General features: G+C 34.7%; 1 protein-coding gene across 6 annotated transcripts in view; it reads right to left on the bottom strand.

Annotated features, from left to right (window-relative positions):
* Positions 1-21303, bottom strand: part of arhgef28a (Rho guanine nucleotide exchange factor (GEF) 28a) — a 255985-nt gene that overhangs the window by 166566 nt on the left and 68116 nt on the right. For 4 of the 6 annotated variants that reach the window (XM_039758444.1, XM_039758443.1, XM_039758447.1 and 1 more), the window contains one exon: positions 19924-19978. In XM_039758444.1, the coding sequence (XP_039614378.1) occupies positions 19924-19978 (55 nt within the window). Of the gene's footprint in view, positions 1-1849; positions 2085-19923; positions 19979-21303 lie in introns of those variants that run through there. The other 2 variants (XM_039758446.1, XM_039758448.1) reach the window with 2 other exon arrangements.

A 21303-nucleotide genomic window follows, 5' to 3' on the forward strand; every position in this document is an offset into this window, starting at 1 on the left:
GAAAATAAAATAAGTCAACATTAATTAACATAGAATAAGAGTAAGGTCCAATGGCCAGGGGGGACAGAAAAAACAAAAAAAATCTCCAGACGGCTGGAGAAGAAAATAAAATCTGTAGGGATTCCAGACCATTAGACTGCCCAGTCCCCTGAATACTGAAAATTATGATCCACCAATCTGCTCAATCTTTCTGGCACAGCTTACGTAATTATTAAAGGAAGAATGAGTTTAAATGATCTAACCCAAATATGAGGAGCTCTTATGGCCATAGCCTCTAAATGCTAAAAGTTGTAACTTAGGGCAGAGTGGTGGCTCTGCGGCTAAGGATCTGTGCTGGTATCCAGAAGGTTGCCGGTTTGAATCCCCGTCACTACCAAAAGAGATCCTACTCTGCTGGGTCCTTGAGCAAGACCCTTAACCTGTAATTATTCCAGGGGCGCTGTAGAATGGCTGACCCTGCGCTATGACCCCAAGGGGTTTGCGAAAGCTAACAAATTCCTAATACAAGAAACTGTATAAGGTGAAATAAAGAACTAAAAAAAAAAACTGTTCTGAATGACAATTCGGCATACTCAAAACTAATGGATGAATGTTAAATTAAACAGTCATCTAGATTTTTTTTTATTTTTCACTCATTTACACAACAAAATTATTCTTGTCACCCATTTAATGTATGCAGTAATTCACTGGAAGATAGACTTTCTGAATGAACCACATTAAAATGTTATACTGTGCATACAGTACTGCAATATTTTTTCTCCGACTAGTCTTCATATATAACATTAAATAAATTTTATTACATAAACAACCTTCTATAGTGTGTGCTAAGCAAGAGGAATTTATGCATGCAACATAATAACATTGCTTGATTTCCAGAACTGGAGCCCAAATGGGATAAGTAACCCACAAAGTGTCATGAAGTAAGTTAGCAGCAGTGTTTCCAACCTGTAGCCTTCCTCTTCATATCAAAATTAATAAGCCAGTAGTTAAATGCAATATTAAAATTGAAATACTATACAGTAAATAACAGATACTTATGCCATAAAGCTGAAAAGGTCACAAGTGTAAAAACACAAAAACTAAAACAAAATGTTCACATCAGTAAAATATAAAAGACGAAAATATATCCTTTACAACCAAAATATAAAACATTTATCTAGAAGTCAACAGAAAATGTGTTTTACTGTCAATGAATACTGAAAATACAATTTATTGCATGACATGTCCCTGTTCATGCTTTTTGACTTATGTTTATGTTATATTTCATTTTTACTACTATATTTGTAATTATAGTATAGCATGTTGGGCTCATAAGCAAAACTGTGTTTAATATGAATAACTGAATTAAACTATATTAGCTTATTAGGTCATTGATTCAGACAGAAACATCTTTTTGATGAGAATATAAAGAAGGAAATTTACCCCAATGATATTGCTAACAAAAGATTAAATTATGTAATCACTACAGAATGCATTTTGATGTTTTTAATAAATGCAGTATTTTACATAAATTACAATGGACTCTATATAAACACAACTAAATAAAAATACATTGCTAAATGTACACTCTGAAGCTACACTATAGTTCTGTCTTTTGACATATACATACATCTTATGTGATGTTTTAACAGAGTATTTAGTGTATCTTCTGTATTAGAAGCATACACTCTTAGAAAATAAAACAACTTCTGATGTCTTTAAAATTAGGGAAACTCCTTAAAAAATCAGAATAAACAGATAAATGAAAATGTTTAGTTTTACTGTTAACACCTATTTACATTTCCTTTTATTAATTAAAGTTTTAACTACATGTGCCAGTGTATAAGGTAAAGTACAGTATACGTGTTACCTTTTTTCGAAGATCTGCGTCGAATCCTCATTTTTGGCAGGGAAGGCCAAGAGTAATTGAAGGGAGAATCAGAATCTGAATCCATGTTTATTTAAGAGTTTTTCAAGAAAAGAAATTAAGCTACATCTATTAGTCACAGCATTACAGTCTTCTTTCAAACAACCTCAGGTTAAACTGCGATGTAACATGAGGATATCAAAATACCCTGGCCTAAGCATACAAAAAACCCAGGGATGGATGTTTGCTAACACTCCAGGTTTATCCCAGACATTCTCAAATGCAGATATCTCAAACACAACATTAAGATGTCTGTCCTCTGAAGTCAAAATAAAAGTGAATCAAGCAGGGCAGCTGTTTTGTTGTCCAGGAGTATTTAAAAGGTCAACATGAGCCAATGAATCATTAACTCACCTTTTCATTTCTATGTAAATTAAACCACTGGAGCTAAGCCACTACAGATGACAGTAAAGCAGAGTCTTCAAATTAAGAAGTGAAAACCTCCAAGTTGCAGTAAGAAAGGTTATACATCTGTAATATGGTGTAGTTATCAGGTAACAGAAAAACTGCTGTCCGTGTGGTTAAAAGGCTATAAAAGCTGCAGCATACTGCATAAAACCAAGGCTTTAGCTCCATTCACTGCGAGTCAGTTTGTTTGGCAGGCATTTCGATCTGGCAGCTGCAAAAGTATTCTGCTTGAACAAAGTTAAATGTTTTATTGCTAGCATGCTTATTTTCTAAGGCGCTTACAAAATAAAAAAAGAAATCCCACCAGCCAAACAATTTTACATTACAATTTGCTGCAATACAGTAGTTTCATATAAAAGCTATCACCTTTTTATTTTATTTTCTAATTTCATGATTGCTTTTTATCAGGCAAAGTTCTTGCAATTTTTTTTAAATAAATGTGGTACCTTTAAAGAACTAGGCTAACCATGTAGCTTTGCTAGCAACCGCTTTACAACAATTCCTCCATTCTTGTTGTCTCCCTGAACAACTTGCTGGCAATTAACATTCAGCATGGCCTTGACATCCCCTCCCCCAGCACCGGTACACAGGCAAGCACCAGACTTTTGTCTCTGTACATGTCTTTCCTTACACTTCAAACAAAGAAATATTTATTCTCTTAAATGCTTCAGATTTAAATTAATTGCTATTTGTCTACTGCATTGTTTTGATTAATGAAAGAAAAGAAAACTCATAATGGAATTCTCTGCAAAAAAAAATATTTAATGTACTGCATTGTGTTTTCTTTTATATTTATGTTTCACTAAAATGTTTAGCCTGAGCAAGCTAACAAAAAAAAAGTGATACCCTGAGAAAAATAGCTCTATTTCTCATTTTGATTGTTATTCAAATAAAATGAAATTTGTAGAAATTTTTCTACATGGTAGAAAATCCCTGAGATTTATATTAGTCTGCACAGTACTGGAATATGACACAGAACATGGAAAGAGAGGAAGGGGGTGGGCACCTGGACTATTTAGATTCATTATTTTTTTAATGAAGATCTATCATCTTTTGAGGTTATGTGTTGATACTCTTTAACTGTACTAATAATATTTGATCACAAAATAAATAAATAAATCTGTATAGTGTCAAGGCCTTTAACATACACAGAACTTCGACCATTCAGCTTTTGGTAAATGTACTTTAAAATATATTTGGAGACTGGGATGCATAAACTACAATCTGTTAGTCAAATTCTGCTCATCAAAAATATCTATTAGCCACACTTCATTATAATACATTTCTATCCAAAAAATATACAAATAATTTGCCTATACAATGCATCAGCACTGACATTATGCTTGTTTCTAATAGCTCTGAAAGGTGAGTCCACCTTCTAAGTGCTATGTCAGATCCAGACTTTGGTGACCATGGTCTTTCCCTTACTGAAAATGTCATGCAATGTTGTTACCAAACCATCTCAAAGGCATGGCATTTCTCTGTATCCCAAAAATTTTGATTGCATCTCATATAGTAAATGTCTTTTCATTTGTACTTTAATAATCCTTCATTTGTTTCTTTCTCTGTCCATGAAATTTACAAAACTTCACATTTAGAAAATCTCACATCTGCCTAGTCTACCTTCAATTGTTTTGCTCACAGTACATGTTTCACAATGGTATGTTAAGAGACATCTTATGTAACACCTTAGAATGTTCACCTTTGTTTTCATTTGTAAGTTTTGTTTTTTAAGTATGTGTTTTAACTGCATAAAAGCTGTTTTCCCATAGCAATCTTTCTCTTGATATTTGTGATCATTTTTCCTTCTTGAATTAACAAGCCACCAAAATAACATAAGTGATCTACTTACTTGACATTTTCACATTTTACTATTAACTGGTATCCTGGCACTACTTTATCTTTTGTAAACACCCCACTAACTCTTTTCTTGCAATTCAATGTTAGTCCGTCCTTTCACTGCCTTCTACTTTCACACTTAATATTCACTTCAGTTGTTTCTCACTTTTAGAAATATAACGTGCAATTGTCATTTCTTCATTGCCTCTTAGAATCATTTTACTGTACGAGAAAATGTCTGGCAAAAAAACACACTTTTGTCGTACTCCTCTTCTTATTGACTTCCATTATCCAAATTCAGCGTTGATTTTTACGTATAGCTGCTGTTTGTTTCCAGTACAGATTAATTACTAATTTAATGTCTTTTCCATTAAGTGGTACAATCTTAAATTGTTCAACATTTCCTCATGCTTTGCTTTATCAAATGCCTTTGTGTTATCGATGAAGTGCATAGATAGATAGATAGATAGATAGATAGATAGATAGATAGATAGATAGATAGATAGATAGATAGAGATAGATAGATAGATAGATAGATAGATAGACCCCATACCTGAGCCTGCCCTTATATTATCTTGTTGATTTGGTGACACTCTCTTGAAGTGATGTTACCAGCCAGCATACCACAGTACAGAAAATGACACAGGTCATCGCAGAGTTGTAGTTGATGAGAATAATGTGACTACTCAAATTAAAGGAATACAGAATCCTAAGAAAAAAAGAGTCTGCTCTGCCCTTTCTTATGTAGTTCCTCTGTATTCCAAGACTAGTCATTAATATGGACCTCCAAGTACTTGTAGAAGCGTACCACCTCTACATCCACCCCCTGAATAGAACACAGGCATTGAGGCTCTTTGATGTGGTGAAAGTCAATAATCAGTTCCTGTATTTTGCTGATGTTAAGGTGCAAGCAATTCTCTTTGCACCAAGAAGTGCAAGGGCGGAGTGGTGGCTCTGAGGCTAAGGATTTGCACTGGTATCCCGAAGGTTGCCGGAGCCAAATGAGATCCTACTCTGCTGGACCCTTGAGCAAGGCCCTTAACCTTCAATTGCACCAAGGGTGCTGTATAATGGCTGACCCTGCACCCTGACCCCAAGTGGTATGTGAAAAACCAAGTAATTTACTTTGGGATTAATAAAGTATATTAAAATTAACAAAAGAAACAAAGTTCTCCAACTGCCTCCTATATTCTGTCTCATCCTCCTTATCAATACAAGCCATAAGTGCAGAATCATAATTTCTACAAATGACATGACCTGGTTTTACATTTATAGTCTGAGGTGTACAGGGTGAAGAGAGAAAGAGACAGGACTGTACCTTGTGGTGTTCCAGTTTTGCTTACATCACTATCAGAGACACACTCCTTGAGTATCACAAACTGCAGTCTGCTAGACAAATATATCCATTATCCAGTACACCATAGGCACATCCATTTGAATTTTCATATGTATAATGAGAAAATTAATTGAACAAGGAATAGAAATGAAATGCACAACAATATATATATATGTGCTTCACCTGTGAAACTCCAAGATAAATAACTAAAGATAAATGCTCTACCTCACTTAAAAGAAGCTAAAAGAAGCTGTGAATACCCTTGCACTAGACAATAAATTAATAAAATTTGCAAAAAAAAAAAAAAAATACTGTTTATTTGCTTAAGACTGTTGTATTTAATAATTAAATTTCTATTTTAATCTGAATACTATGATTTAAAATGTGCTAACATACACTTATTTAATTGTGAAGTCTATTAGTACTACTATAATTAAATATAAATTTACCTGTGTACCTATCAATATTGCTAATAACAGAAATAATCACTTCAGTTTATCATTAAAAATATTCCAAATATTTGAAAATATCTTCATAATGGTCAAATTAAGTCAGTCAGTCAGTCATTGTCCAACCCGCTATATCCTAACACAGGGTCATGGGGGTCTAATGTAGCCAATCCTAGCCAACACAGGGTGCAAGGCAGGAACAAATCCCAGGCAGGGCGTGAGCCCACCACAGGTGAAATAAAGTTTTAACTATCAGGATCACGGGGAAGTTTTAACTAAAAATCCGAAAAAAGCAGCACAAAGACTGTAGGGAACAGAAATTTACATGCAATATATTCTCCAGAAAAAATAATTCCTGATTCCTCAGACTTTTTAGTTTACTAATAGTTTTGTCCCTGTCATACTGATATTAAATTTTGTCATTCACAAAGACTTCTAAAGGCTGATTTATATTTGTGTGTCGAGCCTATTGTGTAGCTATGCACATAGGCTACCCTGTTGAAAGCAGTTTACACTTCCATGTCACACCGTGCCACAGGCACCTGCATATACCACCAATTAACATGCAGGTAACACACAAGAAAAATGGGCAGTTTTTTTCCTCCAGGATCACCATTCCTTTTGTTACACATTTTCTTTAGGTGAACATATTTGTCACTTGCATATTTCCATTTTTTATACATTCACTGACTTCCAAACCAGATGACGAATTGAAACATTTTTCAGAAAATGTGTAGTTACTAAACTAGCCAATCAGAGATGCAGGGATCTGCATTGCCACATTTATTAGGAGGTGTGCATCAGGCTACGTTGTACACTCTCAAAAAAGGAGCATAAATCAGCCTTAACAACGTACATTATTTTGCAATAATTAAATACCAAACTATTAAAACAATAATAACTCATAAATATACTGTAATGGATTGCTAAGGTGTTTACATGACTTAGGTAGCATGTAAGACAATAAAAATGTCAGTTGGGCTACCAGGCTGCTGCATTTACTATAAAAGTAAGATGGGGTCCTAAAACGTGTAATTGGTGGGATTTTTTTCAACATTAAAGGAAGCTCAAGGACAGCGAAACAGTAGAGGGCTTGATGAGCTAGGAGAAAGAAGAGGATAAAGGGGAGATTTTCTGGTTGTCTTTGGCGAAGTGAATTAAGTAAGCACCTCACCAGCTCTTTCTGACATGGCCCATTGTTGTAGGCTAATTTTTTCCCTTAAAATGAATCCATTATTTTCTAATTATTTTGAACTTCTTGAATTTTGTATCTGAGTTGCACATAAAAAGGATGATCAAAATGTTTTTTAAGTATAAAGCTGAAACAGGATTTTTTTTACATAGCTTGTTATATACATTGGGAAAAGATTAGCTTCTGTGTAATAAAATGTATGAATTACAATTTTACATTTGTTATTGATAGTGTATTTTTGTTTCAGAATCATGTTAACATCTTTGCACATTACCTCTTACACCAATGCTGTTTAAAATTAAATGTCTAAACTGTTCACTACAGCATACCAAACAAAAGGAATGTATCTCCTCAAGGCACAGTGGGTAAATGATTGACTCAGGGATGCTACAGTTTGGCGAGTGTTTCCTCTATCACAAATGAATTTAAAAAAAAAACTCAACACAGGAGAAAATCAGCTCAGAGTTAAAGCCAGGAGAAAAGCAAGAAAATGTGAAAAATGTGACCTTTGCATGCCAAATTCTAACAAAGTGAATAAAGTAATTTAAAATCTGGAAATGTTTCAGGTACATTCCTTTTACCACAGACTCAAATGAAAAAGTTTACCAAATGCTGACATAGCAACGGAGTCTTCACATGCAATTCTTTAGCAACACTTTGTCTAGATGACTTGGTCTGTTGACAAGATTAGCTTTTGGATGTGTATATCGTATATATCAAAACAGAGAAAAGTGACCGTTAAAACTCAAAAAACTGTGAAAAAATTTCAGACCTCTGAGAAGTACAATGCATTTCAAATATAAAATGAAAAATACATATAATTTGATAAATCAAATTATTTTAGCACATGATACATATTTAAGATTTACTTTTCCACATATGACACAACATTAAGATTCATGAATTAAATGCAGTATATGGGAATATTTAAATTTAGCAACAGTCTAACTCCACTCTAGACCAATGATCACAGCTATAGAACTTTCTCATAATCGCTGATCAGTCTCTCACATTAACTTTGAGAGTGATTCTGATCTACAGTTCTTAGCAGAATTCTTTCAACCTGTTAGAATCTAAGGACTGCCCTACATAAACAACTACCTTCTCTCAGAAACTTCTCAACAGGGTACAAACTTGTACTTTTGCAAATTTTTTATTTTTTTCTATCATTTTACAGATGTTCTTGTATATTTACCATTATCTTATCTTATTATCATTATCTTACTTGATTACATCTTGCCAGAAGAAAGGGCCTGAGTTGCCTCGAAAGCTTACATATTGTAATCTTTTTAGTTAGCCAATAAAAGGTGTCATTTTGCTTGACTTTTCACTACATTATCTTATTGAAAAACATGTTTCACATTAGATTTCTGCTCTTGAATGGAGAGCTTGAAAAATTCCTCTTAATTGTTCTCATACAAAATTGAGAATGCAGGGTTCTGTTAATGTACTGTAGACAGGTTTAAGGTTTCTTTATTTAGTCATGTTTACACAATAAAACATGAAATTTGCCTTCTCAGTTGCATCTTATAACAGACTGAATGAAATAAAATAGACAAACAGAAACAAGAAAGATTAAAGTAAGGCAGTTAGATACTACATAATACCAATAAAAATACTATGCCATCCAATCCAATACTTGAAGAAAGAAATAATCCCCTAAAGTTGTATGCATCCACAAACATAATTGCTGGTTTTGATGAGAATCTTTTTTTCAAAAGCATAGTTTGTTTTATTAAAAAATATAATGCTGTACATGGAAGCTTTTCACAGGACAGACCTCTCATACATGTTTGAAGATCACATTTCCTTAACCACTGTCCTAACATCACTGTTATTAATCACTCTTTTTTGTGATCATTGAGGAAGAATGGTGGCTCTGAGGCTAGGAATCTGCACTGGCAATCAGAAGGTTGCTGGTTCAAATCCTGTAAATGCCAATAGGGACTCTGCTCTGTTGGGCCCTTGAGCAAGGCCCTTAACCTGCAATTGCTGAGTGCTTTGATTAGTGAGAAAAGCGCTATATATAAATGCAAAGAATTATCAACAAATTAACCAAGGCAAGAGCAGACTGTATGTCCTTAAATGTTAAGTGATGGAGGTTTTCGTAAGAGGACACAAGGAAGATCCTAATACTCCTACACACTACTTCTCCACCTCAAATTACAGTTAATCTGAAATCCTATAGCCACAACAAGCAATGCTTTCCATCTTCTAGAACATTAGAAAAATTTACAAAAGAGCAGGACATTCAGCCCGATAACGCAGTCCTATCCACTTAATTCCTCCAAAATGGCATCAAGTCTGGTTTTGAAAGTCCTTAAAATCAAACTGTCTACCACACTACTTGCTAACTTATTCCATGTATCTATGGTTTTCTGTGTGACAAAAAATGTCCTAATGTTTTTGTGAAATTTACCTCAAACAAGTTTTCAACTGCATCACTGTGTGTCATGTTTCAGCTAGGATTTCTCCTGTGGCTGTGATTCAAATATTTGATTATGTCCTTTTTGATCATTTTTGATTCTTTCATTTACATTAACTGCTTGTGTTTATTTCTATTCTTTGTTTTTCATTTTGTCTATGTACCAATGCTTTGGTTTGTCCCATGCGTTTTGTGAAGCCACCTGTCAATCACTGCCAGGAACTGCCCTTTGCATTTTGAATGCACTGGGAAGTTATCAGTGAGTACTATATTTTTTGTTGTGCCTTGTGCTTATTGTGACTTAATGGAATTGTTTGACCTTCAGCTCTGTTTTTGACTTTGCCTAGGGATTCTGTATTGGGACTGTTTGCTTTGGATTGCTTTTGCAACTCCTTTTTGTGCTGCAGAGCATTTCCGTTAAAAATAAATCTTTTGATTTTACAAAGATTCTTCAAGGAACATAATTCCTAATTCACCTAATTTGTCCTTCTTCTCACTCTCCCACTAATGTTTTGTAGTTGTTCTTTCAAAAAACTAAATATGGAGTCACTTTCTGATTAGTCAATGTGAACAGAAACATAGAATCAGCTCACAAGATCTCTTAAATCTGAAGTAATCAATATGATAGTTTCTGGCTTTATTGACATGTTAAAAACATCAGTAATTTGTCACCCTGTCATTTCAGGTCAAAAGTTATCTTGTATAGTATCTTGCACTTTATGACCATCAATGACATTTTGCAGGTTTTGTGCTGATTTGAACAATCATAAGGACTAAAATTGCACTGCATGGCCAACCTTGGGGTGTACTCACACTGGCAATTCTTTCCGTACCCAAACACGTTTGCCCACATGTAATCCCCCAAAGTCTAATTCGTTTGACAAGTGTGATTGCTCCGTGCCAGGCCAACCATACCATGCCCTGGCCTGCTTCGACCTAAGCAAAGTTCATTAGCATTCGGGAACAGTGTGATTGATAAACGTGCCCAAGCACGGAAAACAGACATAATGTCAATGATGCGACAAGTCAAGTGCAATTTTCATTTTATTAAGCATTTTTTGAGTTAAAAACAGGTTTTAATGTTCACCTTACACATGAACGTGAATTGTAGTTGTCAAGAAAAGCTGCAAATACCTCCCTTAATATCATTAAGGCCATAAAAATATTCCAGGACGTGCAGCATAATTAACAGCAAAACTCTGCACTGCACATTAAAATCTGTAAGAGTGTTATTCTGCAATACACAACTCCAAAACAACCACAAAATTAGTGCTGTCACATTATGTTTGGATCTTGTTTTGGCTTTACACAAAGTCACATTGTCATGACGAAATGGTGCCCAGGCCCAGAATGTTAAGCGCAATTTGAATGCAGTCCAGCCGGAGGGGTAGGGAAGGGGAACAATTGCACTTGAGCACGGTATGGAACAAAGATGCCTAGTGTTTTCTGACCTTACTTGGAAATTCAGCTTAGTTTTAGTTTTCCTTCATTGTGTATTTTAAGTTTAGTTTAGTTTTTATGTCACAAAGACATTTCTATTTTATTTTTATATCTATTAGTTTCAGTTTTAGTAATTATGGCATGGAGCTCTTACGGAGTTTAGTTTTGTGTCACAATCAGACAGAACTGTACACTTAACAGATACGAGTTTAATGTTAGTGGAAGCTTACTACACGACATGGTTTACTGGTTTGATAAAAACAAGCATAACCAAAACTATATACTGAATATGAACAATTTTACACAATTTTATAATTTTTTAAATATTTTCTCATGAAAATCATGGGGGCTTAGGAAGAACGGGGCTCTTAGACTTGAATCAGTGTGCAGGCCCCATCTTGCTGTATTGAGGGAAACAAAGAAAAACAAGCATGAAGTGTCAAGATTAGGGGTGGTGAGACTTGAGTAGCCCACCATAAGAACAATAAACCCACAATGGACAGAGCAAGAGCAGGTAATAGGAATACGGACAGGCATAAAACGACAGAGACAACATATGAGATTAAGAACAATATATACATTATCTAAACCTGTTTATCCAGAGCATAAATGGTACCAAGGTTATTATAGTTAACAAAAACTTAAAAACTGAAACTATTGATACAAAAACATTCATAAACTGAAATAAAATAATTAACAAAATTGAAATGAAAAACTAAAGCTAAACAAAACTATTAAAGTAGCTGGAAAGACTAACTGAAATAAAATAATAATTTACTAAAAATATTTTTCATTTTTGAATAAATATTCTTGCTGTTAGTCTTTAACCCTTACAACTTTTAATTCTAAAACAGAAAGGCATCCCACACGGGCTGCCCGCATGTATTCATCCAGTTAACATGGACTGATGACAGAGGGCAGCTGTTCACATAGCATTTCCAGTGACACAGCAAACTGAATATGGGCACGTAAAGAGTGTGAAAGAGAAAGAGATTTACTGTGTGATAACAGCGACAGTTTTTCAGGAGCCGATAGTAACAGCATGATAGATTCTGGTTCAACTGTTAGTGAAGCATACCAAGGTGATGATTTTGCTTTGAATGTGCTTAGTAGCTTTCAAAGCTGCCATTCATGGGATTTCCGGGGCACTAGAGAGAAGTATTAGATACAAAATATCCCTTACAGAATTTCAGTTTACTCATTAATGATGGCATGTTAGCTGTAATCCTGACTGAGTCAAAGATTCAGTATGTACATAGCAACTATTAAACAGCAGCAGACACTAAGCCAATTTCCAGGTTGCATATGAGTCTGACATTCGTTATGATGTACTACTGCATTTCTTTGCGATTCTTGTATATTAACATGTAATTCAAACACCAGGAATGTGTTTGTCAACAAAACCTTTTATGTAAAAATCATGAGTGAGTAATGTTTCAGTTTATTTCTCAGGTTCCTGCGTTTTGTTGGTAATAATTCACCTGCCACTTCGCACAGGGGAAATCCTTTTTTGAAAATTAAAACGGCACCGATTGAGAGACTGACAAGTTCAACATACAAGATCAGCATATTGTTGCTGACCAATCACTTTTTGCTTTGAAAAGGTCGTTTAACAATGTCTCTACTGAACTAACTACAGGCAGATAGGTCTTTGTCAACTGGTGAAAAACTAAACATACTAATGTGTTTTTGAATTTATTCTGTATTTATTAATTTAGCTTTTTTAGTTTACATTCACAGCTCAAAATAAGTAATCCAGTAGCAGAATTGTTTTAGAATATTTGTCCCCCTTTTTTTCAATTTTTCTCTCTCTCTCAAAACAGAAAGTTGAAATATCATATTAATTTTGTTTTTAACATCAGCTATATCATACATATTGCATATGCCATCTAATCCTTCTGGGGTAAGCTCCAGATTTCCGCTGTCCTGCTTCGGGTAAGCAGGTTTAGAACATGTATACATTGTTCCTAATCTTAGATGTTGTCTCTGTCATTTTGTGGCTGTCCATACACCTATCACCTGCTCTTACTCTGCTCCTTAGGGAATCTTATCCATTGGCTATTTAAGTCTCACTGCCCCTAACCTTGACACTTCATGCTTGTTTTTCTTTGTTCCCCTCAGTTGAGCTAGGTGGGGTTTGGACACTGATTCAAGCCTAAGAGCCCTATTCTTCCTAAAACCCTATGGTTTTTATGATCACACCTGTCAGAATACAGTAGAATCTATTTTCTGATTTTTGGTATCTTTTCAGGCCTGCAGGTGGAAGAATTCTGTCTGCAAATTTTATCTGCCCGAGATGAAATCAGAGATCAATATAGCTGATAAAAATCAACAAAGACCAGTATGAGAGATTTTTGAATACAATATTAAAGGCATTCATTATGAGCACATTGTCATGGAGCAGGATTTTGTGTAATGTAGACATTTAGAGTAAAATACTCTCAGACCTTAAAATTCACTCACATAAATTTCATTACAAATTGGCCCATTCTGGACAAAAAAGGAAAAGATGAAAAACTGTCAGTGCACATTTGCCCAGCACAAATGACAGAAAATATGTTAAAAATTATAAAATTGTATAAAAGTGTTCATATTCAGTATTTGGTTTTGATTATGCTTGTATTTATCACACAAAAACAAAATCTGATAGTAAACCATGTAGTGTAGTAAGCTTCCACTAACATTAAACTCATATTATTTCCAAAATATACAATTCTTTCTGATTGTGACACAAAACTAAACTCCATAGTAGCTCTTTAACCATACCGTAATTACTAAAACTAAAACTAATAGATACAAAAATAAAACAGAAATGTCTTTGTGAAATAAAAACTAAATTGAAACTAAAACTAAAATGAATTTCCAAGTAATGTCAGAAAAAATATAAAAATAAAAACTAATACATAAAGGCAAAACTATAATAACCTTAGAGAGTATACCAGTAGAGACTTGGCCTTTTACCAATTACAGTAGGGCCATTTGGCAGGCAGGGGCACCAGGGTTCACTAGAGGAAGTTCTAGCCTGTGGTATCTGCAGCAGATATATGGTTGTCCCTAAAAGCATTACTAAGCTGGAAGAGACCTTGAAATGGGGTTTTATACAACTGAGAATCAGATGAAAATGATGTATACAGTACAGTCAGAAAGAGAGCTGCTGGCAAGCATGTGATTGACAAGAAGAAGAGAGGTTGGGGATAAGAGATAAAGAAAGAGATAGATAATATTGATAGAGACAGATACATAGGGATAAATAGAGAGAAAGAGGGAGAGTCCAATCAAATATATTTCTATCAAAATATGGGTGTTACAACTGGTTTTCACTCCACAGGTGACAGAGGGATGGCTCCAAACACTAATTATAAAACAGACAAGAGTTGGGGAAAAAACAGAAATCATAACTGAGTGAGCAATAAACTAATACTAGAAAGTGTACACACACAACACAAAAATCTTTTTAATTGTTTGGGAGAGTCTTTTATTTTCTACATGAGGGCCAGTTAGGAAATTCCTGCCATTTTTCATTTTATTGATACATCATCAGTTAATGAATGTGCACCACCTATACTGCAACAAGTATGGAAAAAGCTCCACAAATACAGAATAACATCAAACAAAATGACAAAACCGAGGAAAACTATAAATATAAATTTTATAGGAAACAAAACAAGGAAAACTTATTTAAACTGTAACCTGTAGACAAGATTTTGTGCTTGTAGTACTTTGCTTTCAGGTGGGCAAGTAGACAAGCATTGAGAATTCTGAGAATTGTGAAAGCCTTGACGGGCAGCAGGTGTTTTGCTTTTCCATTTACCTTATTCTTTGCTGTTCACCCATTGTTCATCCACTCTGTATGCCTTATTCATAAGATGAAAGCACCATTTATTTTAATATTCATGACCTACTTAACATTCTCTGTACAAGGTACAAGAACTCCCTCTAGTGGAAACAGTACCCTGACAAGAATGTAAAAGAAAAAGTTTAAATGTTACTTCCAGCACAATACAGTAAAATATTAAATGAAAAAGAAATGTTCATTTTTCTCTTCCCAGATTGAAAATATCACTTTTTGAAAAATGGGAGATTCACAATTCTATAGTGAAAAATGTAAGTGATCAGGTCCAAAAGTACATGAAAAAATTAAAGCAAAATGAAAATTTAGAATTTGGAGAACCTAATAACATTTTTTTTTATTTCAGTGCCTTTCCTGCCTATACATGTAAAGAAATGAGCACACAGACAACTAACATTCAGCAAATGAAAAGAAAGTGTGATAAGGAAGCATTGAGGTAGAATGTACAAACAATTTTTTTTTCTCATTATGTTCAAAAGAGTTTAAATTTGAATTATGGGAAAATAATCTGTCTTGGAAATATTGTGAGTTCTTAGCATGTGGTGAAGGCTGAATTTGTATATGTTTGTCAAAAGTGACACAAAACAAAATCACAGCTTCCACTGCAGAAGAAAATGTACAATTGTACAATGTACAATGTACTATACAATTGTACAGTAAGTCTATATGGCATCATGCAATGCATGAGACTTTCACATGGTTACCATGCTGTTACATGTTTTGATAACTTTTAAAGAATGTAAGTTCTTTAAATGTCTGTTGGGGCTTTTCTTTGGAAACTCCAGTTGCCTACTAAATCCTTAAGGATACAGGTTAGGTTAACTAACAACTCACTTCAGGCTAGATGTCCATGGTTGCTACCTTCATTGTGCTCATTGCTGCAAGGATAGGTTTTGTCTCCTCATGACCCCGACTTGGAACAGCAGGTTAGAAAATGGATAGATTGATGGTTATTAACTTCTAGTAATATTGCGGCACAGACAGCCATTCAGACCAACTGACATTCTGATGACATAAACCCATTTATTTTTAGGAAGAAGTCAAATGGTTTAATTAACAAAAAGGCATATATTAAATTCTTGTTATTTTTAATCTATTTGCATGGTAATTTATTTTAAACACTTACTAAGTCTTTTTGAATGAAGAGCTGATTTATATAGTAGTAGGGTAATTTTTTAAATGTTTTTTCACATACTGCACGAGATTTATACCACATTATTAAAATAAAATTATGAATGAAGCTAAGAATGACAGCATGTCTTTTGTTTTAAATACCACATACAGTATATCTTACCTATATAGCTATAAACAACAATTTCATTCATTGCACTTTCAAATAAATTTATATCTAAAACATTATGTAAATTTGGCCAGCATGTGGATAGTCTCTACTTGATGAAAACTGTTTATTGATATAAATGTTGATTAGTAAAATGGACTGTTTCTGGCTTGGGATATTCACAATAGTACTGTATAAGAAAATAATTTTATGAACTTTACAACTGGAAGACATGCTAAACCCTGAATAAAACAAAGAATAAGCAACACATTTGTGTTGTTTAGGTATTTGAATTTGAGCCCTTTTTGCATATTGATTCCATATCAACATTTTGTATTCTTAATAAATGCAGAGCTCTTAAGTGAAGTTGATTTTTTTATAAATAAGTGTACTTTGTATTCCAAGTACTATCAAAAGGGGATTTGCAACACAACAAGATAAAATAGATTGCATGAACTATTCAGAAACTAATTATAAATAATAAGGTAAAATTTTGGAAAACTGTGTTCTTTCAATATATGAAGTTAGTTTAAAAAAGGGTTTGTTTCTTCAATCAGATTCCCTTAAATATTACAGTCAATGTCAAAAATCTCCAATAACAAATGAATTCTGGATGGGGCCAAATATGTTTTCATGGCACTGTACAGTAATAGTGTCAGACTGGTTATGGACTTCAAATATTCTAATAAAATAACACCTACCACATATTTTTACAATGATATTAACAATAAACTGTGCTAGATACTAGAAAATGTTACACTTTTTATATCTAATTCAACCTTCCTAAAATCAACCTTTATTTCTTTACACTTAACTGAGGAAATTATGAATACCTTTAGTAATTATTACATCAAAATAAACCCAACTTTTTAGGAGAATTCATTTTACATGCAAAAGCACCTTTTGACATCTTCATGTTTGTTTGTTTTTCTGTCTGTCTGCATGTAAGAGCTCAGCTCCCAGTGGACTTGTTAGGGTGAAATGGGGTACATGTACTCTTCACAAAAAATGTCTAAAATGTTACATTTTTGCTGACATAACTTGAAAAGAATGCATGATACAAAATTTTTGAAACTTCAAAAACTTTCATCCCACATCTTTCAAAAAGCACTGGTGAATTTTCAAAATCATCTATTCTGAAAAACATGGAAACATTCTGTGCAATATTACTTGTTAAATTCCTTTTTCACCTTCAAACAGTTTATATTAACTTGTATATTTTCCTATTTTATATGTCTGATAGCAATTCCTAAAAAAATATTCCTAATAATAGTTATTTAAATGAAGCGTATGGCTGGAAACTCATTGTTATGTTAGTAGTGCACTAGCATGCAGGAGGACTTCAAAATAAAATTTTAACGATCCATTAAGTATTACTTTCAAAAATGTTATGTTTAGAAACATACAGTGCATCCGGAAAGTATTCACAGTGCATCACTTATTCTACATTTTGTTATGTTACAGTCTTATTCCAAAATGGATTAAATCCATTTTTTTTCCTCAGAATTCTACACACAACACCCCACAATGACAATATGAAAAACATTTACTTGAGGTTTTTGCAAATTTATTTAAAATAAAAAAACTGAGAAATCAAATGTACATGAGTATTCACAGCCTTTACTCAATACTTTGCCATTGCACCTTTGGCAACAACTACAGCCTCAAGTCTTTTTGTATTTGATACCACAAGCTTGGCACACCTATCCTTGGCCAGTTTTGCCCATTCCTCTTTGCAGCACCTCTCAAGCTCCATCAGGTTGGATGGGAAGCGTCGGTGCACAGCCATTTTAAGATCTCTCCAGATATGTTCAATTGGATTCAAGTCTGGGCTCTGGCTGGGCCACTCAAGGACATTCACAGAGTTGTCCTGAAGCCACTCCTTTGATATCTTGGCTGTGTGCTTAGGGTCATTGTCCTGCTAAAAGATGAACCGTCGCCTCAGTCTGAGGTCAAGAGTGCTCTGGAGCAGGTTTTCATCCAGGATGTCTCTGTAAATTGCTGCAGTCATCTTTCCATTTATCCTGACTAGTCTCCCAGTTCCTGCCGCTGAAATACATCCCCACAGCATGATGCTGCCACCACCATGCTTCACTGTAGGTAGGGTATTGGCCTGGTGCTGAGCGGTGCCTGGTTTCCTCCAAACGTGACGCCTGGCATTCACACCAAAGAGTTCAATCTTTGTCTCATCAGACCAGAGAATTTTGTTTCTCATGGTCTGAGAATCCTTCAGGTGCCTTTTGGCAAACCCCAGGCGGGCTGCCATGTGCCTTTTACTAAGGAGTGGCTTCCGTCTGGCCACTCTACGATACAGGCCTGATTGGTGGATTGCTACAGAGATAGTTGTCCTTCTGGAAGGTTCTCCTCTCTCCACAGAGGACCTCTGGAGCTCTGACAGATTGACCATCGGGGCTTGGTCACATCCCTGACTAAGGCCCTTCTCCCCCGATCGCTCAGTTTAGATGGCCGGCCAGCTCTAGGAAGAGTCCTGGTGGTTTCGAACTTCTTCCACTTACGGATGATGGAGGCCACTGTGCTCATTGGGACCTTCAAAGCAGCAGAAATTTTTCTGTAACCTTCCACAGATTTGTGCCTCGAGACAATCCTGTCTCGGAAGTTTACAGACAATTCCTATGACTTGATGCTTGGTTTGTGCTCTGACATGAACTGTCAACTGTGGAACCTTATATAGACAGGTGTGTGCCTTTCCAAATCATGTCCAATCAACTGAATTTACCACAGGTGGACTCCAGTTAAGCTGCAGAAACATCTCAAGGATGATCAGGGGAAACAGGATGCACCTGAGCTCAATTTGGAGCTTCATGGCAAAGGCTGTGAATACTTATGTACATGTGCTTGCTCAATTTTTTTATTTTTAATAAATTTTCAAAAACCTCAAGTAAACTTTCTTCACGTTGTCATTATGGGGTGTTGTGTGTAGAATTCTGAGAAAAAAATTGAATTTAATCCATTTTGGAATAAGGCTGTAAAATAACAAAATGTGGAAAAAGTGATGCGCTGTGAATACTTTCCGGATGCACTGTACACTACAAATAGCCATAGATCCTACACAAAGTATAACTAACAAAGGTACATCAATTAATGCAATTTTTAAATAAATTGACTATGAAAGCCACTTCAGCCTCCACAGGCTAATTTGGGATCCATTTTAATCTAGGTAAAAATGTATACAAAGTCATCTATTTTATATACTCTACTAATGCATGTAATTACATTCTACTTTCATTTTTACTTTGAACAAGATCGTCACAAACATATATAATCAACTAAAATAGGACACAATATCTCTGTCTTTGATTAAATAGATAAACAAAAATTAAAAATGCTTCAGCTTTCAAAATAGTTAATTAACTCCATGATTCCCCCAAATTCTATGGCAAGCACACATTTCAAGTTGTTTTTATGTGTTAAACCTACAGTATGCCACCTTCAGTTCTGGATTGGCACGTGAAAGCTATAAATCAGTAAACTATTCAAAAGTTAATCTAATACAGCAACAATTCCTGCTGAGTTAAGGATTAGCTGATTGTTAATGAAACATAAAATGAGTCATCAACAACTATTTGGTATAAACTTTGCCAACAGAGAACACAAGACTTATAGAAAGGTGGGGATTGAATTTTAAGCTCTTTAAGTGGTATTTCCAATGCAATCAAGTAAGGCATATATAGAAATCCTAGGATGTTTCCAACTTCATTAGACATGAATCCTTCATGCCACTCTTTGCCTCGCCCTTCTCAAACTACTGAACATTGTAAATTTGTCAGGTTTTTCTTACCTTCACCTAATTCTGTAGTTTTTCCATCTTTATCATCCACAGGTGGCATCAAAGCCTAAAATAAAATGAGAAAACTATGAATTATGTCATCAACATGCTCTAAAAAAATGCATATTATCAATACATTTTTGTGTTAAAGTAAATCCAGAATGTCAAAAGATCAGTAACCAAAAACTTATTACTCCTTGAAGAGAAGGATCTTGTTACTGTAAAAACTTGGCATATGTAATACACGCTAGCAAGGCACATAAATTGACAAATGATATTTGTTCATATGGTCCCTCCAACCATGTTCTTTTCTTCCAATTTATTATTGAAAATCTCTGCAATGTGAGAGAAACTGATCTCATGGCTAAACATGTCCAGAATTTCCAACCGTGACATTAGCAAGTCCTGCTTCAAGCAACATATCTAGTTTGGAGCAGTAGCCATAGACATTTCACTGCTACAGTTGGATACAGACCTTGACACTATAAGGCCAATATGTGTGGGTTTATCTATTTGCCAAAATACAGCATAACATGCCCTATTACCTTCAGCTTTTAAATCAAGGTTGAAGACCAGTCATTTTAGAATACCACACTCAAAGACATGGCTGCTTCAGAGCCTGTTCATATTGCAGTTGTTGATATCATTTCTTACCTAATCCCAGTGTGTTTTGCCTTAATGGTATACTAAAGTGGTACTTAATATTGCTCTGCTAGAAGAAGATTAGTGGCCTCCATAATGTCTGGGACAAAGACACATTTTTCCTTGATTTACCCCTCTGAGCCACAATTTAAAATTACAAATCAAATAATTAACATGTGATTAAAGTGCACATTACAGACTTGTATTTAAGGGTATTTGCATACATTTTGGTCACACACTTTTTATGCATGGTTGCCCCATTTGGGGAACATAATGATTGAGTCAATTTTTGTCACAGGTGTTTGTGATCACTCAGTTGTGTTTCATTGCTTCATTAGTGGAGGCATAAGATATCTAGGCTTGTTTATATCCTTGTCTGTAGTTGTCACTGTTGAACATGAGGACAAGAGATGTGCTAATGAAAGTCAAAGAAGCCATTATGAGGCTGAAAAACAAGAATAAAACCATTAGAAAAACATTGGTAAAACTTTAGGATTACCTAAATCAACTTTCTGGAATATCAGTAAGAAGAAAGAATTCACTGGTGAGCTATGTAATCACAAAGGGACTGGTAGGCCAAGGAAAACCTCCAATGCTGAAGACAGAAGAATCATTACTATGGTAAAAAACAAAAAGTCCTGAATGCCTGTCCCACAAATCAGAAACAGTCTTCAGGAGGCAGGTGTGGACGTGTGAGAGACATGTGAGATATTAGAATCTAGAAAAGACTTCATGAAGAGAAATACAGAG

The sequence above is a fragment of the Polypterus senegalus genome, chromosome 7 (genome assembly GCF_016835505.1).
Source record: "Polypterus senegalus isolate Bchr_013 chromosome 7, ASM1683550v1, whole genome shotgun sequence".
Lineage (NCBI taxonomy): Eukaryota > Metazoa > Chordata > Cladistia > Polypteriformes > Polypteridae > Polypterus > Polypterus senegalus.